Source organism: Centropristis striata, chromosome 9 (genome assembly GCF_030273125.1).
Source record: "Centropristis striata isolate RG_2023a ecotype Rhode Island chromosome 9, C.striata_1.0, whole genome shotgun sequence".
Lineage (NCBI taxonomy): Eukaryota > Metazoa > Chordata > Actinopteri > Perciformes > Serranidae > Centropristis > Centropristis striata.
Genome location: NC_081525.1, coordinates 25,000,272 through 25,023,498, shown reverse-complemented (window position 1 = coordinate 25,023,498; position 23,227 = coordinate 25,000,272). Strand labels below are relative to the sequence as shown.

General features: G+C 38.8%; 1 protein-coding gene across 1 annotated transcript; it reads right to left on the bottom strand.

Annotated features, from left to right (window-relative positions):
• Nucleotides 1-1,018: 1,018 nt before the first annotated feature.
• Nucleotides 1,019-21,326, bottom strand: si:ch73-61d6.3 (occludin). Its single transcript, XM_059341759.1, has 9 exons — nt 21,055-21,326; nt 15,815-16,423; nt 14,038-14,229; nt 13,166-13,333; nt 7,842-8,008; nt 4,168-4,386; nt 2,835-3,006; nt 2,372-2,413; nt 1,019-1,225 (listed from the first exon to the last, which is right to left on the bottom strand). The coding sequence occupies exons 2-9, from the start codon at nt 16,406-16,408 to the stop codon at nt 1,127-1,129; spliced, it is 1,653 nt and encodes a 550-aa protein (XP_059197742.1). The 5' UTR covers nt 16,409-16,423; nt 21,055-21,326; the 3' UTR covers nt 1,019-1,126.
• Nucleotides 21,327-23,227: the final 1,901 nt, after the last annotated feature.

The window sequence follows — 23,227 nt, the reverse complement described above, 5'->3', positions numbered from 1 at the left end:
ATCTTAAAATAATGACTTCATATCTCCTAATAATGACACATTTTCAAAATAATTACTTATCTAAAAACTTACTTATTGTCTCTAAATAATGACTTAGTATCTCATAGTAATTACATTTCACTTTGGAAGTTTCTCTTTATAATGACTTGCAGGTCACAAATTTTTTAACAGGCTGAAATGGGCTTAAACACATTTGCATAGCTTAAGCACATTTTAAATGATTAAGAAACAAGCCACTTTGGGTCTTTAGTATGTACAAACAACAGAAAACTAAGATATCGGTTGCATCTATCGCATAGTGTAAATTTGTTCTTGGTACATAGTATAAACAGGATTCATTAAACGTATTTACAATAACAACGCCTCACATATCTCACTGGCCAGTTTGTCCCCTTTTTGGTCTCACTGCATTGAAGTTAATCAGTAAAAAAAGTCTTAGTTTAAAGAAAAAGCCAGTACTTAGGAGAAAAAAACACATGGTCCCAGCAGAAAGTACTCGTCTGACGTTGAAGTTAGTTACGAACACTGACGCAGAAAATGAGAAAAGCACAACTAAAGTTTGTTTGTGACAAAGATAACGCCATACCAAGGGTTAAAGAAACTGCATATTTGCTTGCATAAAATCCCAGCAACCTGTCTCACCCATTACTACGTTCTCTACAATACTGTTCCACATCTTATCTGTGGAGATAAAACAAAGAAAAAGATGGAGAGCAAACAGAGCCACAGAAACTGAGCACAGTGTTATCACAGGTGAGTGAAGGTCAGGTGACTTTCTAATGACATTTCTCCAACCACACCCTGTGATCCTCACAAGTGACTGAACACTGCAAACAGTGAGCTCAATCTTCAGAGAAAAGGCAGTGATTGAAGTGGAAGTGGTTACAGCTGAGCCCCCTGCTTCCATGTTCTTCCAAAAAGAGTAGTTATTCATATATAACTGGTCAAGATCATTATTGTTAACATACAGTGTGTTCCCTATGTGTGTCTGTGTGTGAGTGTATTCAGTGTGTGTTGGTAACTTTGGTCTCGGCATGTCACAGAGTCTGTGTAGTATTTTGGAGTGTATCTTGGTCTGTGCGTCCGTTAGTGTTTGCTGTGTGAGTTTCAGGGCTCAGTGGGTTCCTCAGTGGGTCTTGTCGTAGTCCTTCACCATGTGTTTGATGTGGAACAGTTTGTGTCTCAGCCTGCGACACTCTCTCTTCTTAGACTGGTAGTCTGATGTCTACAGAGAGACAGAGCACCAGATGAGTCATATGATACTTCACAACAGCACATACATGTCTTTTAACAATACTAGACAGTGAAACTGTTAGCTCTTCTGCTCTCAAGAAAAATAATAAAAGCTTTAAGATGGATGCTCAAGACAAATAGTTAGAGAAGAAGTTTTATGTGCATAAGAAAACTAAGCATCTCAGCATCCCAGCACACACACATCTCATACACCACCAACGCAGGGTCAGTTTGAGTGATGGCAGTGAGAGTGATAGCTTGTCGCCCTCACCCCCATCCCGAAATGAAGCCCTGCCCTTACTGAAGACTACTAACAATCAGATACTGTAAGGCAAAGTTGACCATGCATTTGTCACAATAAACAATAACAATAACAATAAACATTAAAAATGTGTTTTGGGGATCTGAACATGAATGAACAGCCGTGGAACATCCTTGTGCAGAAATCTCTATTGCCATCTTAGCAGTACATGACTATTCCTAACTCCTGGCAAGCTTTTGGCACTTCTGCATTGCAGTCATTTTTCAGGCCCGGAGGTTGCTACTCGATTCACAATCTGTGTCTGTCACGTTTCTCCATCTGACCTCTTCTACTGACGTAACTTCCACAGGAAGGTCAAAGGGTCCAGCACACAGTTATTACATCTACATGTCAGTCACATTAACAATTTTATCCAACACATCTCCTTTATATAGGCCAAGAAAGGACAGGAGGTCAAGCAACACTTTGTCCAACTTGTCAACAAAAGGGCAGGCTATAAAGCGTCAGCAGGCTGTCACCATAACAACTACCATGTCCTGAATTTATGATGTGTATTGCTGTTACATCCCTGTCTGGGTGCATCAGGATGTATTAGTGTTCACCCTACAAAAGATTTGTGGTTAAATGCACCCCAGACCACATTGGCCAATGGTTTGAGTGATCAGATTACAATGTGTATCAGTGGTCATTTACACTGTCAACTTGTGATCTGTTCACCCAAGACACATTTTAAAGCCAAATGTAAACAGGGTCTAAATCAGGTGACATCCTGAAGCTGGATGTTAAGAAATGAATGCTTCCATAAATAACTGCAATATATTTTTAATTAAGCCTTAATAAAGATTATAAAATGCCTCATCAGAGACATTTCCTCACCTGCTTCAGATCCTTCAACTGATTATACTCATCTGCTACAACCTGTGAAAAATGAAGAAAAGCCATTTGTTATGATCCTGTGTCACAAATTGTTGCACAAATGCAACAACTTAAGCATAGTACAGGTGTAAACCATAAAATGCTAATCTTAAGCAGAATCCAAGGAAACGTTTTGGCAGTCATTTTTTTCAGCAAAACCAGTGTATATTGGGAAATCTCTGAACATATAATCAGTGCAGTTTAGAATAAAATCTGCATTTAAGTATATCATTTTGATGCTAACTGAGTGCCCCTGCATTCATACACTACACAAGTATAACATTTTCTTTATTCATGTGGGTGATCTATTCATCTCTATCCACTGTTTAAGTTACAGTCAAAGGGGCCAATTCTCCGTGCTGCATTCCTGATTTGTAATAAACCCCTGTCTTGTGAGTTTAGACAGTAAGCATTGATTTCTGACCTGGTATTTCGCAGAGGTGTCATCCAGTGTGTCCAGCTGCCGGCTGAGTTTGTTCAACTGGTCGTTAATGTCGTCCATCTCAGCACATAAGCGCTTGTACTCCCTGAGGTCGGCATCAAACTCTCTCTTATACTCATGACGCTGAGCATCAGATCTTATTTCTGGGTATGTGCTGCAGGAGAAGGAGGGTGAAGGAGAGGACAGGGATCAGCATCAGATAGAAACCTGCATCAGTCACTAAAAAGACTTAAAAACAATTTCAAGGTTCCTGCACTAGTAGATCAGACCTTGAACCTTTACTAAGGTTATCAGTTTTACTACTGGACCACGGGAACGCAGTGCATGGGTCACTGAGGTCCCGTATACTGTAAATGCTTGTTTCCAATAATGCTTAGTCCACACTACACGACTATAACCCCTTTTCCGATCACCAACAGTTTTTGGAGCTCCCGGACAAAAGCCCAAGATTAGAGGCAAATCTGTGTTGGCTCAGCACTCGCAAATAGGCACTCAAGTCCCATGTGTGAACTGTTCAGAGAGGCTCGCCACTGCATCATACATGCATTCCAGATATCTAGCAAATTAAATAGCTGGACCTGTGGGGCAGTCTGTCAGAGAGCTACAGGCTACAAATAGTAAAGAAGTGCTGAAAAAGGATATTTTATGAACCCGTGTGTCAATGACAATACCAACAAGTATGACTACTGTTTTCTTGACAAAACAGTTAAGATCAGACATCATACTAATCAGGGATTCCTCCTGGTGAAATATCTTGTCATGTTGTGGGTGAGCCATGTACAACTTAAGACTTAAGACTCCTGACAACAAAGCAGCAAGTTGTCGGATAACTTTGAAAGTCATGTAGTGTGAACCAGGCATAATGATGTGTCTGGGCGGATCGAACCACAGCCAAGTTCAACCGCTTTCTCATAACCTACATTGACTCCCATGTTTTGTACCTTTGGCCCAATTCTCTCATTATTCCAGAGTACAGCTATGTGAACTGGCATGCCTCAGAGGATTAACTACTCTCCTGGACAGACTGAAGTATATGCAGACTAAAAACTGTTCCATGCTCCACGTTTAAGCATCTGTTTATTTACTATTCTTTCCTGCTACCAAATAACGTTCAAGCTGCATGTTGGTGCAAATCATGTCACTCTCATAAGAGCTTGATTTCATGAGCTTACAGTTGGTCATTTAAATAAAAGAATTTAGGTCTGCTCCTGAGGGAGAGACTGCAATCTACATTCTGTGTCCTTGGATAATGACATTTCCAACTATAATCCAGACAAAGTATGAGCTGCACAGAGATACAAAAGTACATTCTCACTTCTCCCATTCATCTTCGTCGAGTTCGTTGCCCGTTTCTCCTCCTGTGGTGTACTCTGTCTCATACTGAGACTCATCGAAGTCGGGGTTACGTCTGCGTCTCTTGCCCCTATTGGCAGAGGGTTTGCGGCCCCCGCCAGTCTCCTCTGAAGGGCTTGAGCTGGTTCGTCCACCGTGGGAGAAGGCTTCTGATGGTCTGCTGGTGGTCCTCTCTGAGTACCTGCAGGACAGAAACAATAACATAAAAACATCTGTAATTACTTACTTCCACTGGAACCACTAGAAAAGTCGAAAATAATGAGAAAGCCTTGTTCACAGGAACAGCATTACCACTACAAATATGTTGAATAAATATTATTCAAAACAAAACCTTAAAGAGGTGACTGAAAGCAGATTGTATGTTTGTGTTTTGTGTATGTCACTGATAAGTAGCAAGTTTCTACACAATAATACCAAGTACATTAAAATTGAAAGTACAGTAAAGTTCTTACAGGCTACATAATTAATTACCTAGGCTGCATTTTCAATTAGGAAAGCTTAGCTTCAGAAGTGGAGGAGGGACAATTAAGTCAAAGGTATGTCAACTCCCCTGTACCAACTCTTAAATACATTGATATGGTCTTTTATTTCTATCAATCTAGCAAATAAACATATCCTGATGAAATTAGTCACTGCAATCAATAGACACCCTATACCACATTTATGTTTCTTGATAGAGAGCTTTAAATTCACACTGAATACTTCTGAATTTGCATCTTTACACCCTAATATACTCCATACTTGGTACAAGGTGGTGTCCTTGAGCAACAAACCAAACCCCCAGATGCTGTGCTGCCATCCTGTAAAGCAGTGCCCTTACGCTGGTATCTCTTCATACATTAATGCATGTGTATGGGTCCTTTTTGTGCTTGTGTCTGTATTTCCGGCCTGTGCGTGTTTAAATTGAACAACAGAGTGAAAAAAATGTATTTCCCCTCAAGGGATTATTAAAGTATAACTCCCTTCCTTTCAAAGCTTCACTGCCTTTTTTCTAACCCTGAGTCTTGCATTCAGTCATCCTCTCAGACTCTCATTTATAACTAAAAGTTAAAACTACATCTCTCAGTTAGACCACTGTCTCTGGTGAGCTTGGTGAATGTTGTTTTGTTTAATCTCCAAAGAAACGTTAAGGTAATTTAGCAACTGTTCCAAATCACATACTTTTTCTTTTGGTTTCAGATTTAGTGTACAGACTACTACATCATAGCATTGCTTTTTTTCCGTTGCAGTGTCTAAATTCCATGCAATACTACAAACTTTGTAAGGGCAACTGCATACTAAAAGTAAAAGAACATCATGGCCCAAATTACACCAGGTTTAAGATGTGACCGTGTCTAAAGGAAACAAATATTTACTTATATGACCCAGACAGATACCATATGGAGGAAGGTAAACCCTTTGGACCACTAATGATTATTGTTGCTCACACCCTACAATTTGACTCTGTGCCATGTGCAGGGCAGTGGCCAGAAGGCAGGTACAGCTCTTTCACAACGGCAAGGGGGAAACATGGTCAATTTTGTAGGTTTGTAGGGATTTGTAGAGGAACCCAAATCCAGCAGTGCAGATGTTACAAGTTCTAACAAAAAAGACTCATAATGTCAACAACAGAGTACATTCTTCTGCTTATGAAAAACGCCAGCTATGTTTACTTTGTGAGAGAAAAAATCATCAAAATAATAATAAAAATATTCTGTACTTTAAAGCAAAACAAATTCCTGCTGCGTAAAATGTGATTATTTTGTCCTGCTGTCTGTGAACATTAAAAGTGCAGTCTGCCTTAATCAGGTCATTCAGAGAGTATTTCTGATACAAGTTTGTTTTTCCAAAGGTACTGAGATGTTTAAAGCAATGTACTTTCCATCACACACACTGCGTTCCTAAGGATATTAATGCAAACAAAAACAAGGTGGCTGAGAAATGATTTCTAGCTTTCGAGAAAAGCAAATACATTTGTTCACAAACAACCTGACATTTCCCTTCCACAATGAACATGAGAAAAAAACAAAACAAGAGAAAGTTAAGCCAACGAGGGCTCAAAGGTCACACACAGAGCTCATTTTGTGGGTAGGGCAATATGTTCTCATGGGCTTTAAAACAGAGCAGTGATTAGATATTGCTTGTGTGAGTCACATGTTTGAAAACTGTTTGTATGGAATATTTGCTTTACAGTATACAGAATCAAATGTTGAAGCCACTTTTTTAATAGAAAATTACAGAATTCTGCAATTGGACTTTCCACACATCTGTCCAACTGGAAAGACATTTACAGTTGAACCCCACAATGGGTCTGTAGGTGTCTAAGGAATGCTCTCTTTTAAAATTCAGTCCAAAACTGTAAAAACTGAAACTATCATCAGATTTAAACATTGCTGTCTGTCCTTGAATGCATACATGAAAGGTTGCTTCTGTCAAGACAAATAACCAAACATTAAACCGTTTGCACTTACCAGATCCTGTATAAAACATTAAATTCTGCGCTCCTCAGCACAACTGGGAAGCTATGAATGACTCGGCTGTGGCATCCGATTCAAATAAATGTGGTGGCATTTTACAAATGAATAGTGTAATTCAAATAATGGGTATTGAATGAAGTAGGGGGAAAAATACTAAATGTACCAATTAGGAATGGGCGATTTTATCGTTTACAATATGTCGTCAAAAACATTCCCCACGGTAAGAATATGTCACCCCACGATAAAAAAAAAAAAATTAAATTCCCATTGATGACGTATGTAAGTGCGTAAGCGCGACACACTCGCAGCCCAACACGTGTGGAATATTAACAACAATGGCGGAAGGCGGGGCAGATACGCAGATATTTATCATGTTGTCATTTGCACTATTTTGTAACCCAACAGAAGAAATGGTGACTTGCATTTTGTTATAACATTTGTCCATTATAAATTAGAGTGATGTCTTATGTATATGTACTAGTATTTGTGGCATGTTCCAGCCACTAGTAATTTCTACATACATATTTTTTCATCAGTTATCACTGATTTCATTTTCCGTAATTTGTCTTGTTTCTTAATTTATCAGATTGTAATTGCAGTTGCACTACTTTGTGATTTTTATAAGATAAGTTATTTTTGCTGTTTGCACTGTTTTTTACTGCCTATGTGCCAAACATTTTTAATACATTTTTAATAAATAGATTCTGTTTTTCCATTTCAGACTTGTTTGTTTGGTGTCGCTCACTACATTTTGCCGTACAGGTGTACTAGTTGAACTTAATTGATGTAGTTTAGTAGCCTTTATTATTACTTTGGTGAAAGATTTATAGTCAAAAAGATTAGGCTGAATTGGTGTTTATTTATCGTCATTTCTATCGTTATTGTGATGAATACCAGAAATTATCGGAAACATTTTTTAGTCCATATCGCCAATCCCTAGTACCAATGGACCAAAGTACCATGGGTTCCAACACCTTTTCCAAAGCCAAATTCAAGCATTTTCAAGGTGCATTTTTAAACATTTACTGCACCTTACAGCTGTCACATAGAAGATAAAGGGGTAAAAAACTGTCTTTAACTTCTGTTAAATTCAAACTAGCCAAAACTTGCTTCATCTGATTTGTATATAGAACTTTGGATTCTAAGCTCCAAGGGGGGCTGAAAACGCAGGTTCACATACTCATTGTTGCCGAGGAGGGTGTCCTCATTATAGGAGCTGCTGTCCACCTTGGCTGGGGGGTAAGAGATGACACTGTTTGCTGAGGCGTTGAGCAGCCCGGCTCCCTTCTCTGACACCAGCAGGGTCGGGGCGTCTTGAACACTGCGGCTTTCCTCCACATTGTTCACCTACAGCAGGCAGGAAAAAACAGAAGGAACCGACTCAGCAAAAACAAACAAACAACTAAAGAGCTCACAAAGACCACACGAAAAGAGCCCACACTACAGGCTCATTTTCTGTCTGACATCCTGTTAAATAAGCCATTACATTTCTTCTCTTTTCCTGAGATGTTAACCTAAAGAAAAAAGAAAACGGTATCTCTACAGCAGAGACAGAAGTATGGCAATCAGTGCTTAAAGTTTGAAAGAGCAGTCAGGCATGTAATTGGACAGCACAGTCCAACTCCTCAGTGAAATAAGGGTTATCTGTGTAACTTCCTTGCTTGGAAAAGGTCAAGAGAACAAAAACAAAGGATGACTTAAGGCTAATTGTAAAATGAACCCAACACTAACCATAAATAAATGCATATATGGACTGATTGACAGAAGTTTTCCCATATCGAGTTTGTTTCTGACAGCCCTATAACGTTAAATGAGGATCAAGGCTTTGCTTTTGCTTATTTCTATTGTCTTATGTCTTCAAGAACACCTGGAACGGATGTGCTCCTCCTTCCTTTCTTTAAACAAAAGGTCTGTCACGTAAATACATTTGCCTTAATCTGTATTTTTTCAAGTGCTTCCTGTGAGCTCCAATGGCATGCATGAGGGAATTCCTCACAATGAAGGCCTTAGGGGTGGTCACGGTTTCTCCCACTTCCACTGGGTCCAGTAAATGCATCAATCATTACATACCTTCTACACAACCCCTTCACAAAGCAGCAATGTCTAACCTTTAAACAGGTCTTACTGTTTCTCTGCTGCCTGCTAGGCTAACTGTCTTAAAGTGAGCTGTTGTTTTTTTAAATGTAGCAACACAAAGAGGATGTTTAAAACGACAGAAAGGAGAGAGAAACTGATATAATTCAAACAAGTGAGCATGCAGGTATTAAATTAATCAAGCACCCTGTATCTTCCTATAGATAATGAAATAGCATTGAAAATGGTTGGGGGGATGTTTCTTTTGAAAATGCATATCTCTGGAAAAAACATCAAACTGTGGGGAGCGACATGCAGGATTATGTTAATCTTAAATAAAATATCTACAGCATCTGCACAAGAAGGTATTAATATTAGCTGTACTAATATGAAATGTGTTTCAGCACCACTCCTGTTCAGAAGTGAGAATGTATTATTTCTCATATATAGAACTACCCTCGTGCTTACTTGGGTGGTACATTACTGAGCAATCTCCTAAATTCCTTACAGTGCAGGAGCATCAGTCTAGCCCCAAAAAACAATAATCATAGTGGGTGGAGCGTCTGGGTGGGGTAGAGTTGCCTCTCTTGTAGCTTCAGGAGATTCCCCTTTGAAGACTGCACTTCATGTAAGAATCCCAGCAATGCCCTCTCAGTGTGCAGCACAGCGGCTGCTAGGCTGTAAGCAGAATGTGTAAGCACAGTAGGAATGTCTGAGAGCCCTGGACCTGGTGAAGAAAAGCATGGAGGCGAAGCCATGGTTGCAAAGGGAGCAAAGGGAAGCACATAGGCATGAAAAGTGAGGGAGAAGTGCATTCAGGAGAAGCACAGCAGGAAATTTCAGCGCAGAATATACTGCTAAGGACGCCATGTTAGTTGAGATCAGAAAGACACACAATAACACAAACTAAAAATAATTGAACCAGTAGTAACACACAGCCAAGTATGTGAACAATTTTGTTCACAACGTAGCCGGTTGTGTACGCAAACGTTTTGTTGAACTGCAAGTATGTCTCCGGCATTAAAGTGACAACCAATAAACCTAATCAGTCAGAACAGGGATACCACTTTCGAAGGAGGAATTACAAATTCTTTGCTATTCACAGTGCAGCAAGATTTTGTTTCTTAACACAATATTATTCCAACACATCACAATATTATGCTATAACAATGTTATATTACTGCTTTGAACCACAAACACTCCCAATCTGGATGTTTTAATCCGTGCCTATGAAACCAGCCCAGGATGGATTCACTCTACATCTGTGCAGCACTCCAGTGTATTTCAAGCACACAGACAGCCCTGCAGAAACTGTGGTGACCTCATGCAGCAGACACAATGCAGCCCCCCCTGGATGGGCTGAATGAGGCCAGTGTGTGAGGTCATCAGAGCATGCCAGGCCTCCCCAAGCTCAGCAACAAGGATGGATCCGATCTCAAGCCAACCACAGCCTTATACTGTCACTGGCCTTGTGTTTAACCCTTGTGTGGTGTTCGGGTCTGTGGGACCCGTTTTCATTTTTTATTAAAAGAAAAATGATACAATTAATTAATTTTTCAAACTGAGACTCACTGACTTTGGCTCATTTTCTGTGAAGAACATATATCAGAATACATATTTAATGACCACACACCATACACCCCCCCTACACATTTCTATTACATATAAGATGTCCGGGTCCACTGGACCCGGGGCTAATAGAAGTGTGGAAATTGATGTTCAGTCTGTCTTGACTGATATGTTTACTCTGTGTTCATGTGTTCAGCTTGTGTTGTGCATCATCTGTTCAGTATTTTAACATAAAAGTATTTGATTGTGAGGCATTAAAAGCCACAAAATGCAACGGGTCCATCAGACCCACAAACACTGGCTGAGTAACAACAATATGAACATCACACAAGGGTTAAAGAGGCCAAACAAGCCTGATGACTCATTCCATGGCACAGACACAGTATGCAGGTAGCGCAAAAACAAAGGAAAATAATAACTGGAGTTTGTAACGTTGGAAATATGAGCGAAATTAGGACAGCGGGTCAATTCTGAGAAAATCTTTATTGAGACTGGTAAAAAGATAAAATGTGGAAATTTACAATACTGGCACACTTTGGCTGACCTGCTTTTCTAGAGAGTAAAGTCTCAGGGAGCAAAAGTCAACTATGTTCCTCAACCTACATACATATGATAATCTTTGAGACTGACTTACTGGCTTAACTAAATAATGATCCAATTGTAATGTCAGTCATCAAATCTTCAAAGATTCATCTTCCTTGGAAAGTCTGCTCTTTTTTTCCAACTGTCATAATCCAAAATGTATTTTGTACCGTTTTATTTAGTTACTTCAAAACTATCAAGAAACGTCTGCTGTAAATGCTGTAATAGTGTACACAACATTACTGTACCTACAATAAGTCCGATGACATCAGTGAGAATGTCTCCATTATCAGACACTAGTGCTAGTCATAAGATTCACTCTAGGCTTGACTCATCTACTCTGCTCTGCCTGTACACCTCTGTGTGCATGATGCCATGTTCTAGGCAATGACAAGCACTTTTATAAAAAAAACAGCTCTATATTATCCAATATAACACCATGTCTGTTGAGTGCTTCTTTTGGAATTTGCATGTCAGTGCAAGATATAAAGTGTGAAAGATAAGGTATGGATGCAAGACTTATAACTGCCAGTTAGCATGGTCGAACAGGTGGATAGATGGGGAGTTTAGGGTAAGGGTTTTTGTTTTTGACACTTCCCGTACCATGTTTAAACAAACACTGGATGTGGTTATTATGTGTTGGGGACAGTATGTGGAAACAGAAAGGAAATATTCTACTGACCCAGTTTAAAGCTTCAATGCACAGGGTGTGTATGTTTAGGAAAATATTGTGGTTTGGGTTAAAATATGTACCTTTGTGACAGTTCCACATGGGGCACAAGCAACAGTTTCTTGGGTAGTCTCTGACTCATTGAATGTAGACTGTTGGGATAAGCCTTCCATTGGTTGGGCAGAAGGAATTCTCTTTCCCCTTCTGTTAACTCAGCTATCTATTTTGAAGGGGCACTGCTGCTGCTTACAGGGATTAGCTCCAGCCAAAACGATTGTGATTAGTTTCAAAAATACAAATAAGCCAGAGGGATTTTTCATTTATCTGACAATGATCATGGGTGCAGCCAGATCTTTATTCAGCAAAGATTTTTTGGGTAAAAGTCCTGTGTTTGTTTGACCGCTTCCCACACATAGTTGATTGCTCTTTATACTGTACTACACCACTGGACTTCTTCAGGCAACCCTGAGTGTCCAAAAAACTAAATCAAATGGGTAACCTGTGTGTTAAAAAGTGACGCCAAAAGGTCCTGACCAGGTGTCCTTATATGACAGCTCCTTATATGGTCCTTATTATATTAGATACAAAACACAAATGTGTACAGATGTGCTTTTGTTTCAAGTCTAGTTTAAAGAATGTCCAACTACCCAGTAGGGACTATTTATGACCATCAAATATGATTTCAAACCTGATCTTTTGATGTTTACTCAATGTGATTTAGTGTATCAAAAAGGTGTCATTTTGAAAAGTAGCAGGTCAGGTTAATAATTAACTCATATCTCAGGTAAAAGTCATGTGACTAGCTTGATGTTGACATTTAAAAACCTGAAGGCAGGCTCTCTAGAAACCGCCTGCCTACTTACTATCTATCAGGTGGTTAATGATTACTCAGAGTGAAACCAGGTAGTAGACCATAGGCAAACAATCGCTGACTGCTATCAGCCCTGACCCTGAACAAAGTGACTCAGTCGGAGGAAACAGTGTTACGCTAGTGTGACTGTTTCCCTGCTGGACCCTATAAACTCATAAAGATCTGTATATGATGCTCCTTTTGGACTTTCAACTCATAAAGACAAACAATGAAAACATATGAGAGATTTGAACATCTGTCAAACATAGCATGACAAGTGACCAAACCAACTTTGGGAATGTGCTAGTCTCAGCTCAGCTATTTACTGCATATGCATCACCGCAAAGACCTAACCTGTCTTTACAACTGATAACTGCCTAGGCAGGATGACTACCTCACTGATGACCTACCTTCTTTACCCATTTTGTATTGTAAAAAATGGGTGCCAACTTGCCATGTTGTAAATTTGGTGACAGATGGGAAAAGCACATGTTATAGATCAGTTTTGGTGGCAGAACCATTGATGCAGAAAAACCACCGTAGATGATCATTTCATCATTTAATCAAATCCGTCGGTGGCCATTGTATTCCATCAACTTTCCTTAGGCTGGATTTAAACTCTCTGTGACCCAGTTCATTTGACTGCAAGCTGTGCACGCCATACTGAGGGTCAGTTAGGGTCGGAAATGTGATTTTACTTTGTAAATCCCATGTAAACCCAGTCTTATTAAACTGTGACTACCATCCTGTTGTCTCTTACCCATTCCTCTACGTCTCTGCCCTCCGAGGCCTTCCCGCCAACAAGAGGCTCTTCCCAGTAAATGTTTGGTTTCCCGTAGCGCCAGATCTTCCCTCTTGTTTTGTGTGCAAAGAAAGCCGCAACACCGAAAGCGATGACAACCAGGAATCCACACACCATGGCAACTCCCTAGAAAAGCAAGAACATGAGAATACAATCTGGAATGTTCTCAAGGAGATAAAATGTAAATTGAAGTTATCCTGATACAAAAAGTACACATGTGACATCATTCAGATAAATACATATCACAGTGTATAGCTCTGTGTACTCAGAAATGTAACAAATGCTTTGTGATAACAGGTTACAAAACAGTACAGAACTAATAATATTATATGCTTTGTGAGTCCAGATTTATCTCACTTTTCCCACATTTCTAACTACAAGATTTCGCAAAAACAGATTATGTATACTGTAAAAGTTAACCCAAAGCATTTCAATTACATTAATTTTAGGCTGATACCATTTTTAAATTAATGGATAAGTCTATGAATACAGAACAAATGATCAAAAACTGATTTCATAACAAAAACACAAACATTCACTGGCACCAATAATGTGAGGATTTATTTTATATTATTTACATTGAATATGTTTATGTTTTGGATGTAAAGACATAACTTTAAGCTTAAGCTACATGGACTTCAATGGGCGTTTTTTTACTTCTTTGACAGCCAATCGATTCATCAAAAAAAGCAGATGCGTTGATGAAATTGTTACTTACAGTGCTTGCACTTCTGTGGGCTCATGCAATTCAAAATACCATCCATAATCACTATAACACTTCTACTACTTCTACTAATATCTAATACAAAAATTCAGGAAAAGCTACAAACCTCCTGTGGATCCACAAAGCAGTAATGGTAGAGATACTGGTTGTACATGGGGAAACCTCCCACTCCTCCCATCTGTGAGTAGCTAGTCTGGTAGAGGTTCTGGCACATCATAAGCATCGGATTGTACATCATACTGGAGGAGCCCTGGGCCATGGGGTTCACCCCGACAATGTAGACAATGCTTATGATGCCCTGGAAAAAACATTGACAGTCATAGTTATATTTATAGTTAGGAAATGTAAGTGAAAATGGCACAGTACAGTACAACTGCAGTACTTTTATTAAAAATGATTCCCTAGTGTTTTCTAAATGGTAAATGGACCTGCACTTATATAACGCTTTTCTAGTCGATTTGCGACCACTCAAAGCGCTTTACACTATAGACTGACTCATTCACCCGTTCACACACACATTCATACAGGTGGCAGAGGCTACCCTAAACGGTACCATTGGGAATTCATTCACACACCGATGAACGCAGCGTCGGGAGCAATTTGGGGTTCAGTATCTTGCTCAAGGATACTTCGACATGTAGGCTGCCACAGTCAGGGTTAAAACCACCAACCCTCGAATCAGGGGGCAACTCGCTCTACCAACTGAGCCACAGCTGCCCCACACTTCCCCAATTCTATCTGTAATACTACTTTGTTGGAGCTTAATCGACTGACGCCAGCTGGAAACATCTAAAAACATCCACATTTTATGGATGGTCCGGTTAATCTGTCTGTAACCACATTGAATTTGATAATGTGTTCAGCACAAAATAAACTGTAACACCAGAGGTTTGTGAAAATCAAGCAAACTTCACTTTATCTATAGACTCCTTCCACATTGATCCTCTATACATGTCTTAAGACCCAGCAGTTTAGAATAAATATTATTATAAAAAATTAGATCCCAGAATGACAAGTGTGTTTTTATTTTTGGATTTGTGCATCTGTATCAACATTTGTTTTAACCAACTTAGCAAGCAGGACATTGGGATCTGAACAGAGATAAACTGTGTACACAGAGTCCTGTTTCAGATTAGACTTCTGGTATTCAGGGTTTCTAAAAACATTCCAATTTAAATACCGTTCATAACAGAGATAGGCGTTTACAACAGTTTTAACTGTTAGCTGGGATGTGGGATGGGAACCACCAAATATTAGACATGGATATGAGCAGGAAAATGCTAATTTAATACTGCTAATGTCATTCACATGTCATTTTAAAACACCTAAAATGCAGAACCACATATAAGGCAGCTATGTACGCTTCAGGAAATATTAAAAATACATTTCCAGTTTAATATTTATTATTTCATACAGCAATGATTTAATTATATTGACCTTTATCTTATTTAAGCTGGACGATGATGAAAGACTTGAATTGTTGTAAATAGGGTGTGGGTTTATGGATATTGTGTCATAGATCTTGTGAAAGGAGAGACAAAATATTTTGTTTCCAGAATATGAATTTGTTTTTATAGTAGTTTTCACACACCATTGTGAAGGCCCAGTATATAATATTTGTGTATTCTAAGCCCCTGAGGGCTGTGCACTCAAGTGTGCATGACATGAAAATGAACAAAGGGTACAGACTTCCATTTAACAATAAACAAGGAGCTGCATAATCTATGAGATATAATGTCCTTATTTTGCTTGTTATGAATTAATTCCTCATTACTGGTGTCACATTTTAAATTTCCTCCACACAACGTGATTGGAGACTATTAACAACAAGGAAGTGGAACAGCTCGAACATAAGGAAACCATGAAATGTGAATGAGTCTTACCTGCAGGACAGCCATGATGATGCTGCCTATCATGAGGGCCAGAAAGAACTTTCTACTGCGGACAGTGTTGGATTTAGAGAAGCTGGTGATGAAGAAGGCCAGTGCCCCTATGAAGTTAATGGCTGCCATGGCAATCATGGCAGTTTTGGCTGAGTAAGGTGAGATGTAGGAGCCGCCACCATAGCCATAGCCGCCGCCGTAGCCTCCTCCATAACCTCCTCCATAACCTCCTCCATAGCCACCGTATCCTGAGCCGTAGCTACCGCCGCCGTATCCACTGCCATAGCCCATCCCCATTCCCATTCCATACTGCATGTCCCACATGAGAGTGGAGGCAACACAGGCAAAGATCGCCACACACAACACGATCACTGTAGCCATCATGGCCTTGATGATCCCCGGAGGTGACAGCCATTTGTAGAAGTGCTGTGGTTTGTCCTCGATGTAGTAAGATCCCGGCGGAGGTGGGTATGCGTTGTACTCGCTCTGAGGGGCATTGAAGCTGCCTGGAGGGCCAAAGCCGTTGTTGGATGGTGGGCGGAAAGGAGGACTGTAGACAGGCGGACTGTCGTAGTGCTGCTTGTCAAACATCATTCAAAGAGTCACAAACTGTAAACAAAAAACAACAAAACAATGAGAGTCTACCGACAGTCGAGGGAGCGAAATGTACTTCACAAAGCTGGGAATAGTTGTCCAGCTTTGTTTTTCAGCAGCACTGATACGAGTTGTGCTACGTGCAGATATGGGAAAACTTAGGCGTGACTGTCTTCCGTAACGAGAGTTAGTAACAGAACAGTGTAAATGTTTTACCATTTCCAAGGGTGTGTGATTTATGAGGGTTCACGTTGGTGCACTTTCTTTCTATCAGGCTGAGTTAATACAGTTTCACAGAGAGAAGAACGTTTTTATCACTTATCACATCATAAACAAGATCAAACCTGCTTCCCTACATTAACAGAGAATAAAAATATTAGAGCAATGACCTTTATCTTTGAGGTCTCTGAACCAGCAAAGTCAGAATCAGTGTGGAGATGTCGGTACCAGGACGGAGAGTGCAGCCAAACAACAATACTTTCCTTTTTTCCTCTTCACAGGCTGTAGGAGTCTCCCTCCAGCCCCCACAGTGTCCAGCCAGACTTTGAACATTTCACATCCCGCCCTCTAGCAATTTTTTGTTTTTTGTTGTCTTTCTGGTTACAAATCTTACCGAGAGATATCCGAGGCTGCAGAGTATACAATTTAACAATGCCCATTCTTCTACATGGAGCTATACAAGGGAAAGAGGGGGTTGCCCGTGAGTGAAAAGGCATGTAACGTCAGCGCAAAGTTACTGCAGAGAACAAATCAATGCCTCTTTTACTTTTACTATCTCAACCTGATATAAACACAATGCTGAGTGCTTGTAAGTTACTGTAACATGTAATAGAAGATAGGAAAATATCACATAACAAAAGGGGAAGTTAAGAAAATAATTCAGTAACATTCATCCAAGTGGTGCAACTAATTTTGTTTATTTGTTTGTTTGTTTGTTTGTCAGCAGGATAATGAAAAACAATAAACCTCTGTCATCTACATCTTGCCAGGCATCTTGGTGGGATTGTGAGGGAGCCATTCAGAAACATAGACATACAGACGGATGGACAGACCGACGGCCCCTGGCACTGCCCACGGTCTCCAGTCCCCGGTAATAACTCTACTATCTTTATGGGACTCTGGCACACACAGCAGAAGAGGTCTCGCCTCAGAGCCTCCATCCCAGACACCTTCCCATTATTCCCTCCCTCATTCCTCCATATCCTTCATCCCTCGCACAATTCCCCTTGTCCCCCAATCCTCCTCCCTCCACCCTTCTCCCCCTCCCTCCATAACTTCTCGCCTTTGTTTTGGGAGCAAGAAGGGCAAAAGTCAGGGCTGTTCAACACGGGCCCAGTGTTGCCATGGAGTCGGGGTAGAAAAAAAAAGAAAAGAAAATTGGGGCACTGTCCAGGGACGATCAAACAAGGGTTCCTCTGTGCTGCTACTGATTGGAGTAAAGCACGAGAAAGAGACAGAAAGAGGGGAGGACAGGTGGATGCTGTGCTCACAGCGGTGTCAGGTGTCCTTTATTGTTGATCAACAGAGCCAGTGGGTCTTAGTTTAATTTCTACTTCCAGTATTTGATTATATTGATAACTGGCAGGAAATGTTTTGCTGTGCAAGCCCTTTCTGAGCAATAAAATTACACTGAGAACTAAACTACTCCTGTGCCACAACACTGTTACATTGTTCTTTTTATACTTTATGACAGTACACCATTTTTTTTTTTTGAAAATGGTGTAATGTCATGAAGTATAAAAGGACAATGTAACAGATTAAGATTAAGATTAAGATTAATTAAAATTAATCTTAATTTGTTACATTGTCCTTTTTTATACTTTATGACATTACACCATTTTGAGTCCAAACAGAGTCTTTGTCAGGGACAGAAGTATCATAAACTTCTTTAAACCTGCCAAAGAGCCAATTTGGGCCCAAAACACTGGACTTTTCCTTCCATATAGTATTTTCTGAAGCAGGTAGTTTGAGTGTTTGGGAGGCAGACCTCACAGGTACAGTTTTTTGGACTCAAGCTGCAGTGATTAATGGTTTAAATGATTTGTCAAGCAAAAATCTCAAACATTTATATGTTCTAGCTTGTCATAATACAGTTATGAAAACTTCAAATTAAACAGAACATTTGCTTGGGCATTTTCCACTACTTTTTGACATTTTATTGACAAAGATGAAGAATCAGTCAAAAAATAATAATAATCGTCGTCAGGTTAATCGATGAAAAATGAATTCTCAGTTGCAGCTGTGCTCAGTACCTTGACAAGAAAAAAATGATTGTGTCTTGCATGCTAATTGTTAATGCCAACAATATTATATTTATATATATATATATATATATATATATTATACATTTATTTTTGGACATTTGCTCTCCATCAAGGGAAGCCTTGTAGTTATTCAACAGCAAATTCACTGATTTCCGCATAGTACACTTTTACAAAGCATTTGCTGTAGAAGTAGTAGTAGTAGTAGTAGTAGTAGTAGCAGTAGTAGTAGTAGTAGTAGTAGTAGTAGTAGTAGTACAGTGGTGTTTGTCTAAAACTGGCTCACAAATCTCATTTTCATGCTGGGCAGAAAGCACAGTGTTTGGACCACAGTCACAGGTCAGGTCATACACCCACCAGCAACAGCCTGAGCTCCTCTACAACACAGAGACTCTATCATCTGCTGCTGATAATGGAATTCCAGTCATACAGTCACATGTCTCACATCTGTCAAAAACAATTAGGCCCCTGCCCGATGTAGGCTGGGACCCACTGGCATACACACAGAAGTCAGCCAAGGTTTCCTGCCCAAAAACACCCCACTGGAAAAAAAAACCCTCTGTAAAACTTGTGGAAATAAACAGGTCATTCAGTTACAGATGATTTAAGTATACCTGTCTTAATGAATTGGATTGTGAGCATAATGATAAGTCATTAGCTAACTTAGTATTTTACACAACAACAAAAACAAAAATAAAAAGAATTAGTTTGTAATTTAACCAGTGAATTACACTTACTAAAGTAAATCTTTAAAATATGATTATGGATTGTATTATTGTATTGTATGTGTATCTACTGCTTAAGTCCTGTATTTACAATTAATTAATGATATAAATTAAACCTTTCACATCATCTTTAGAAAATATCCAAATTTACAGATTACAGGTTGTAAACCTGCTGTGATTGGTTTGACTGTGAGGGTCCTTTTTTGTTATTGATCACAGATTGGCTAATGTCAGCACTGTACTGTAACTAGGTACAATAACTACTGTACTTCAGTACAATGTTAAGTTACTTGTACTTTACTTGAGTAATTCTATTTTAATACCTTTTATTACTACCCCACTACATTATGGAAGCATATGTTGTACTTATGACTCAACTAATAACTAACAATATATATATATATATATATATATATATATATATATATATATAAATATAGTTACTCCATATATTTTATCAATACAAAATATAAAATCAACTAATAAAGGATTTACTATTATAGATTAAGCTACCCAGCAGTATTAAGTAGTTTGAATTAGATCCACCGTTACCAGCTGCAACATCAGTGATGCTTACACATGAATGTATCTTTAATTATAATCCAGAGATATCATAATTATATTCTGAAATGTGCCATTGTGCATCATTATCACTTTAACTTTAACTTTAGGTATACATTCATCCTAATACAATTTTACACTGAGGTATTGACAGTGGTGTAAGAAGTATTCAGATACCCTACTTCAGTAAAATACCACACTGTAAAAATACTCCTCTACAACTAAAAGTCCTGCATTCACAACCTTACTTAGGTAAAAGTACAAGTATCAGCATCAAAATTTAGTTGAGGTATCAAAAGTAAAAGTAGTCATTATACAGAATGGCCCCACTCAGATTGTTATATATTTGTATACATATATATCATTTGATTATTATTATTGATGCATTTATGTAGGAAGTATTTTCCTGTTGATGAGGTAGGGCAATTTTAAGTAGGCTACTTCATATACTGTTATGTATTTTAATTTATGAATTGATCACGTTTTTCACGTTTTCTTGTCAGCTAAATGTAGTGGAGTAAAAAGTACAATATTTGCCTCTAAATGTAGTGGAGTACAAGCATTAAGTTACATAAAATGTGAACTGAAGTCACAGTACTTGAGTAAATGTACTTTGTTACATTCCACAATTGGGTATTGATACTTTTACTTGAGTAAAACAGCAGGCTGACGTTATTGATCTTTACCTCTCTCTAGTGTACATGTTTCAAAGCACAACTAATGAAAAAGTAAAGCCAGAATCAGATTTGATATTAGCTAATAAAGGTTAAATTTACCTAGATAAGGTTTTTTCTTGGCGTGTTTTTCCTTGTCCTGTCCCAGTCGATTTCTGGTAGCCTATTTATTGTTTTAACAGACTCCCTTATGGCCTGTAACAAACTTTATATAACTCAATTGTTGTTAACTGATTTGCGAAGATGGGGGGGGGTCCCACCTGTTACAAAATCTTAATGCTCTGTCGATTCAAATACTTAAACAGCAGCGACTATTAACTGACTGATAAATACACATACATTCAACTTAAGACTGATAGAATAATCCTCCATATTGCTATTAAAATCACCGTGTGGGGTTACCTCTAAACGTCTTGTGGTCTTACCTGGGGGACGTTGAAAGGGATTGAACCAGTACGTTTCCTGTCAAAACTGTCCCTCTGAAAGTTTGGAGCAGTTGAGAAAAAAACAATATGTCCGTCAGAAAATGAACCTGTCTTCGAGTTATATTAATATTAAAGTAACCCTCTTGATTTTGAGGCTAACTTCAAAAGTCGCGACTCCGTCTTCAGCTGCTGTCCCAGGCGGAGACAGAGACAACGGTTCGCTTCACAGACAAGCAGCCGCTGAACAAGAGCTTTGTCCCGCCTGTCCGCCGTGATGAGGCCCACCGCACAACACCGCACAGTTTCAACCGCCAGAGGTCGGCTTTTCTGCGGCTTACAGTGTTACAGGGTGCAGAGGCACTGACAGAAATCCTCTGGAGTCACCAAAAGCGCCAAAGCATGACTTCTTCATGACATCCAGACTAGAAAAAAAGCAGCGTGGAGCCCTACTGTAAATTTACCTCTAAAGTTCTGGCTGTAAACTCCATGGGGCCAGTTTCAGTTTGATGATGATATACCATGTAAAACTGGAGACAAGCTCAAATATATTTTGTATAAAATGATAGAACTGGATGTAACCCTCTTATGTTATATTTGCAACCTTTGTTCACATTTGCAAAATTTTAAATTCTTTATTGAGCATGATAGTGTTTTGAAAGTAAAAAAAAAAGATTCAAAATTACATTTTATGTTGAACTAACGGACTAAAAAAGACACAAAATGCCCCAAAAAAGACACAAAATGACTAAAAAAAAGACACAAAATGACCAAAAAAGACACAAAATACTAAACAAGACACAAAATGACTAAAAAATACACAAAATGACAAGAATTGTTACACTAAACACACAAGACACAAATAAAATCCAGTCAAACTAGAATAAAAACCAGAGTTGGATGACAGGATCACACACAATCACAAGATCACATTTATGTTGTTTTTTCTTTTTGGTTCAAAATGTTGATCCAGTAAGTCAGAATAAAAAAATCAATTATTATTAGGTAATATAGGTGAGGTTGTGCTGAAAAAAAATGTATACCAACATGGCATTTAAACATTTTTAAGTGGTGTATACAGGCAGGATGAAAAGGATTCAAAAAAGGACAAAATAGCCCCAGACTCCATAGAGTTAAAAACAGACATTTATAAAATTATCATAAAGACATATTTACTAAGTAAATGTGTAATAATGACCATCAACATCACCACCACCACCATCATCATCATCATCATCACCATAGTCTCTTCCGCCAGACAATATAGTTCTTCAATCGCAAGTTTAGTATTTCCTTGCTACTTTGACTGAAGTGAAATATTTTGCTTCAAATTAAATGTCTTTAAGTCCCAGTTTAACAATACGTTATTGGCCAAATATGTGGATATGAGTGGTTGTGATTTGGGCTTGAGTCGACTCGAGGCACTGTTTTGATGAATTGCAACATTAGTTGACAGAAAATACATAATGACTTGAGACTTGACTTGGCCGGAAATTGATGACTAGAGACTTGACTTGACACATGATAACTCGAGTGACTCGGTTGGTGTTGTAACATTGTGACTATGTTTTTGCAAACCATCCATAAACTGTAAGCCAATCCTTTGGTTATGTTTCAGTTTTGATCGCATATCAAAATTTCATTCAATATTGCATTAAGTGCAATAATTAGGTTTTCTGTTGTTACTTGACTTGGGACATGAGACATGTGACTTGACATAACCCTTAAATTGGACTTGACTAAATGACTTGGGACTTGAGCGGACTCAGGTCACTGTTTTGATGATTTGCATGATGACTTGACAGAAATGAAATTACTTGAGACCTGACAAAGACTAGAGAGTTCAAGACTAGAGACTTGAGTTGACTTGAGACATGACTGTGTCTGTGCTCATTTCTCATGTTCTCAGATTTAATATTGAATAAAAAAAAGTTTAAAATGTTTCACATGCAGCTTTCATGAGATAGACAGAGAATACAAGAGTTATCATCACTCATTTAAAAAAAAGCAACATTATGACGAAATTAATGCAATTTTTTATTTGTTTTTGTCTGTCAGATTTTCCCTTCAATCAGAACAAATACAGATACAGTATGAGTTTATTTTCATTATTAGATTTGCATATGAATATGCTGCCCTCTCCTAGTCAACTAGTTGGTTGTTTGGGTCTTAAGTC

Coding starts and splice junctions, on each gene's coding strand:
- si:ch73-61d6.3 (XM_059341759.1), bottom strand. CDS start 16,408: ATGATGTTTGACAAGCAGCACTACGACAGTCCGCCTGTCTACAGTCCT. Junction 2,414..2,834: donor ACACCTCTGCGAAATACCAG/GTCAGAAATCAA, acceptor CATTTTTCACAG/GTTGTAGCAGATGAGTATAA. Junction 1,226..2,371: donor AGTTGAAGGATCTGAAGCAG/GTGAGGAAATGT, acceptor GTCTCTCTGTAG/ACATCAGACTACCAGTCTAA.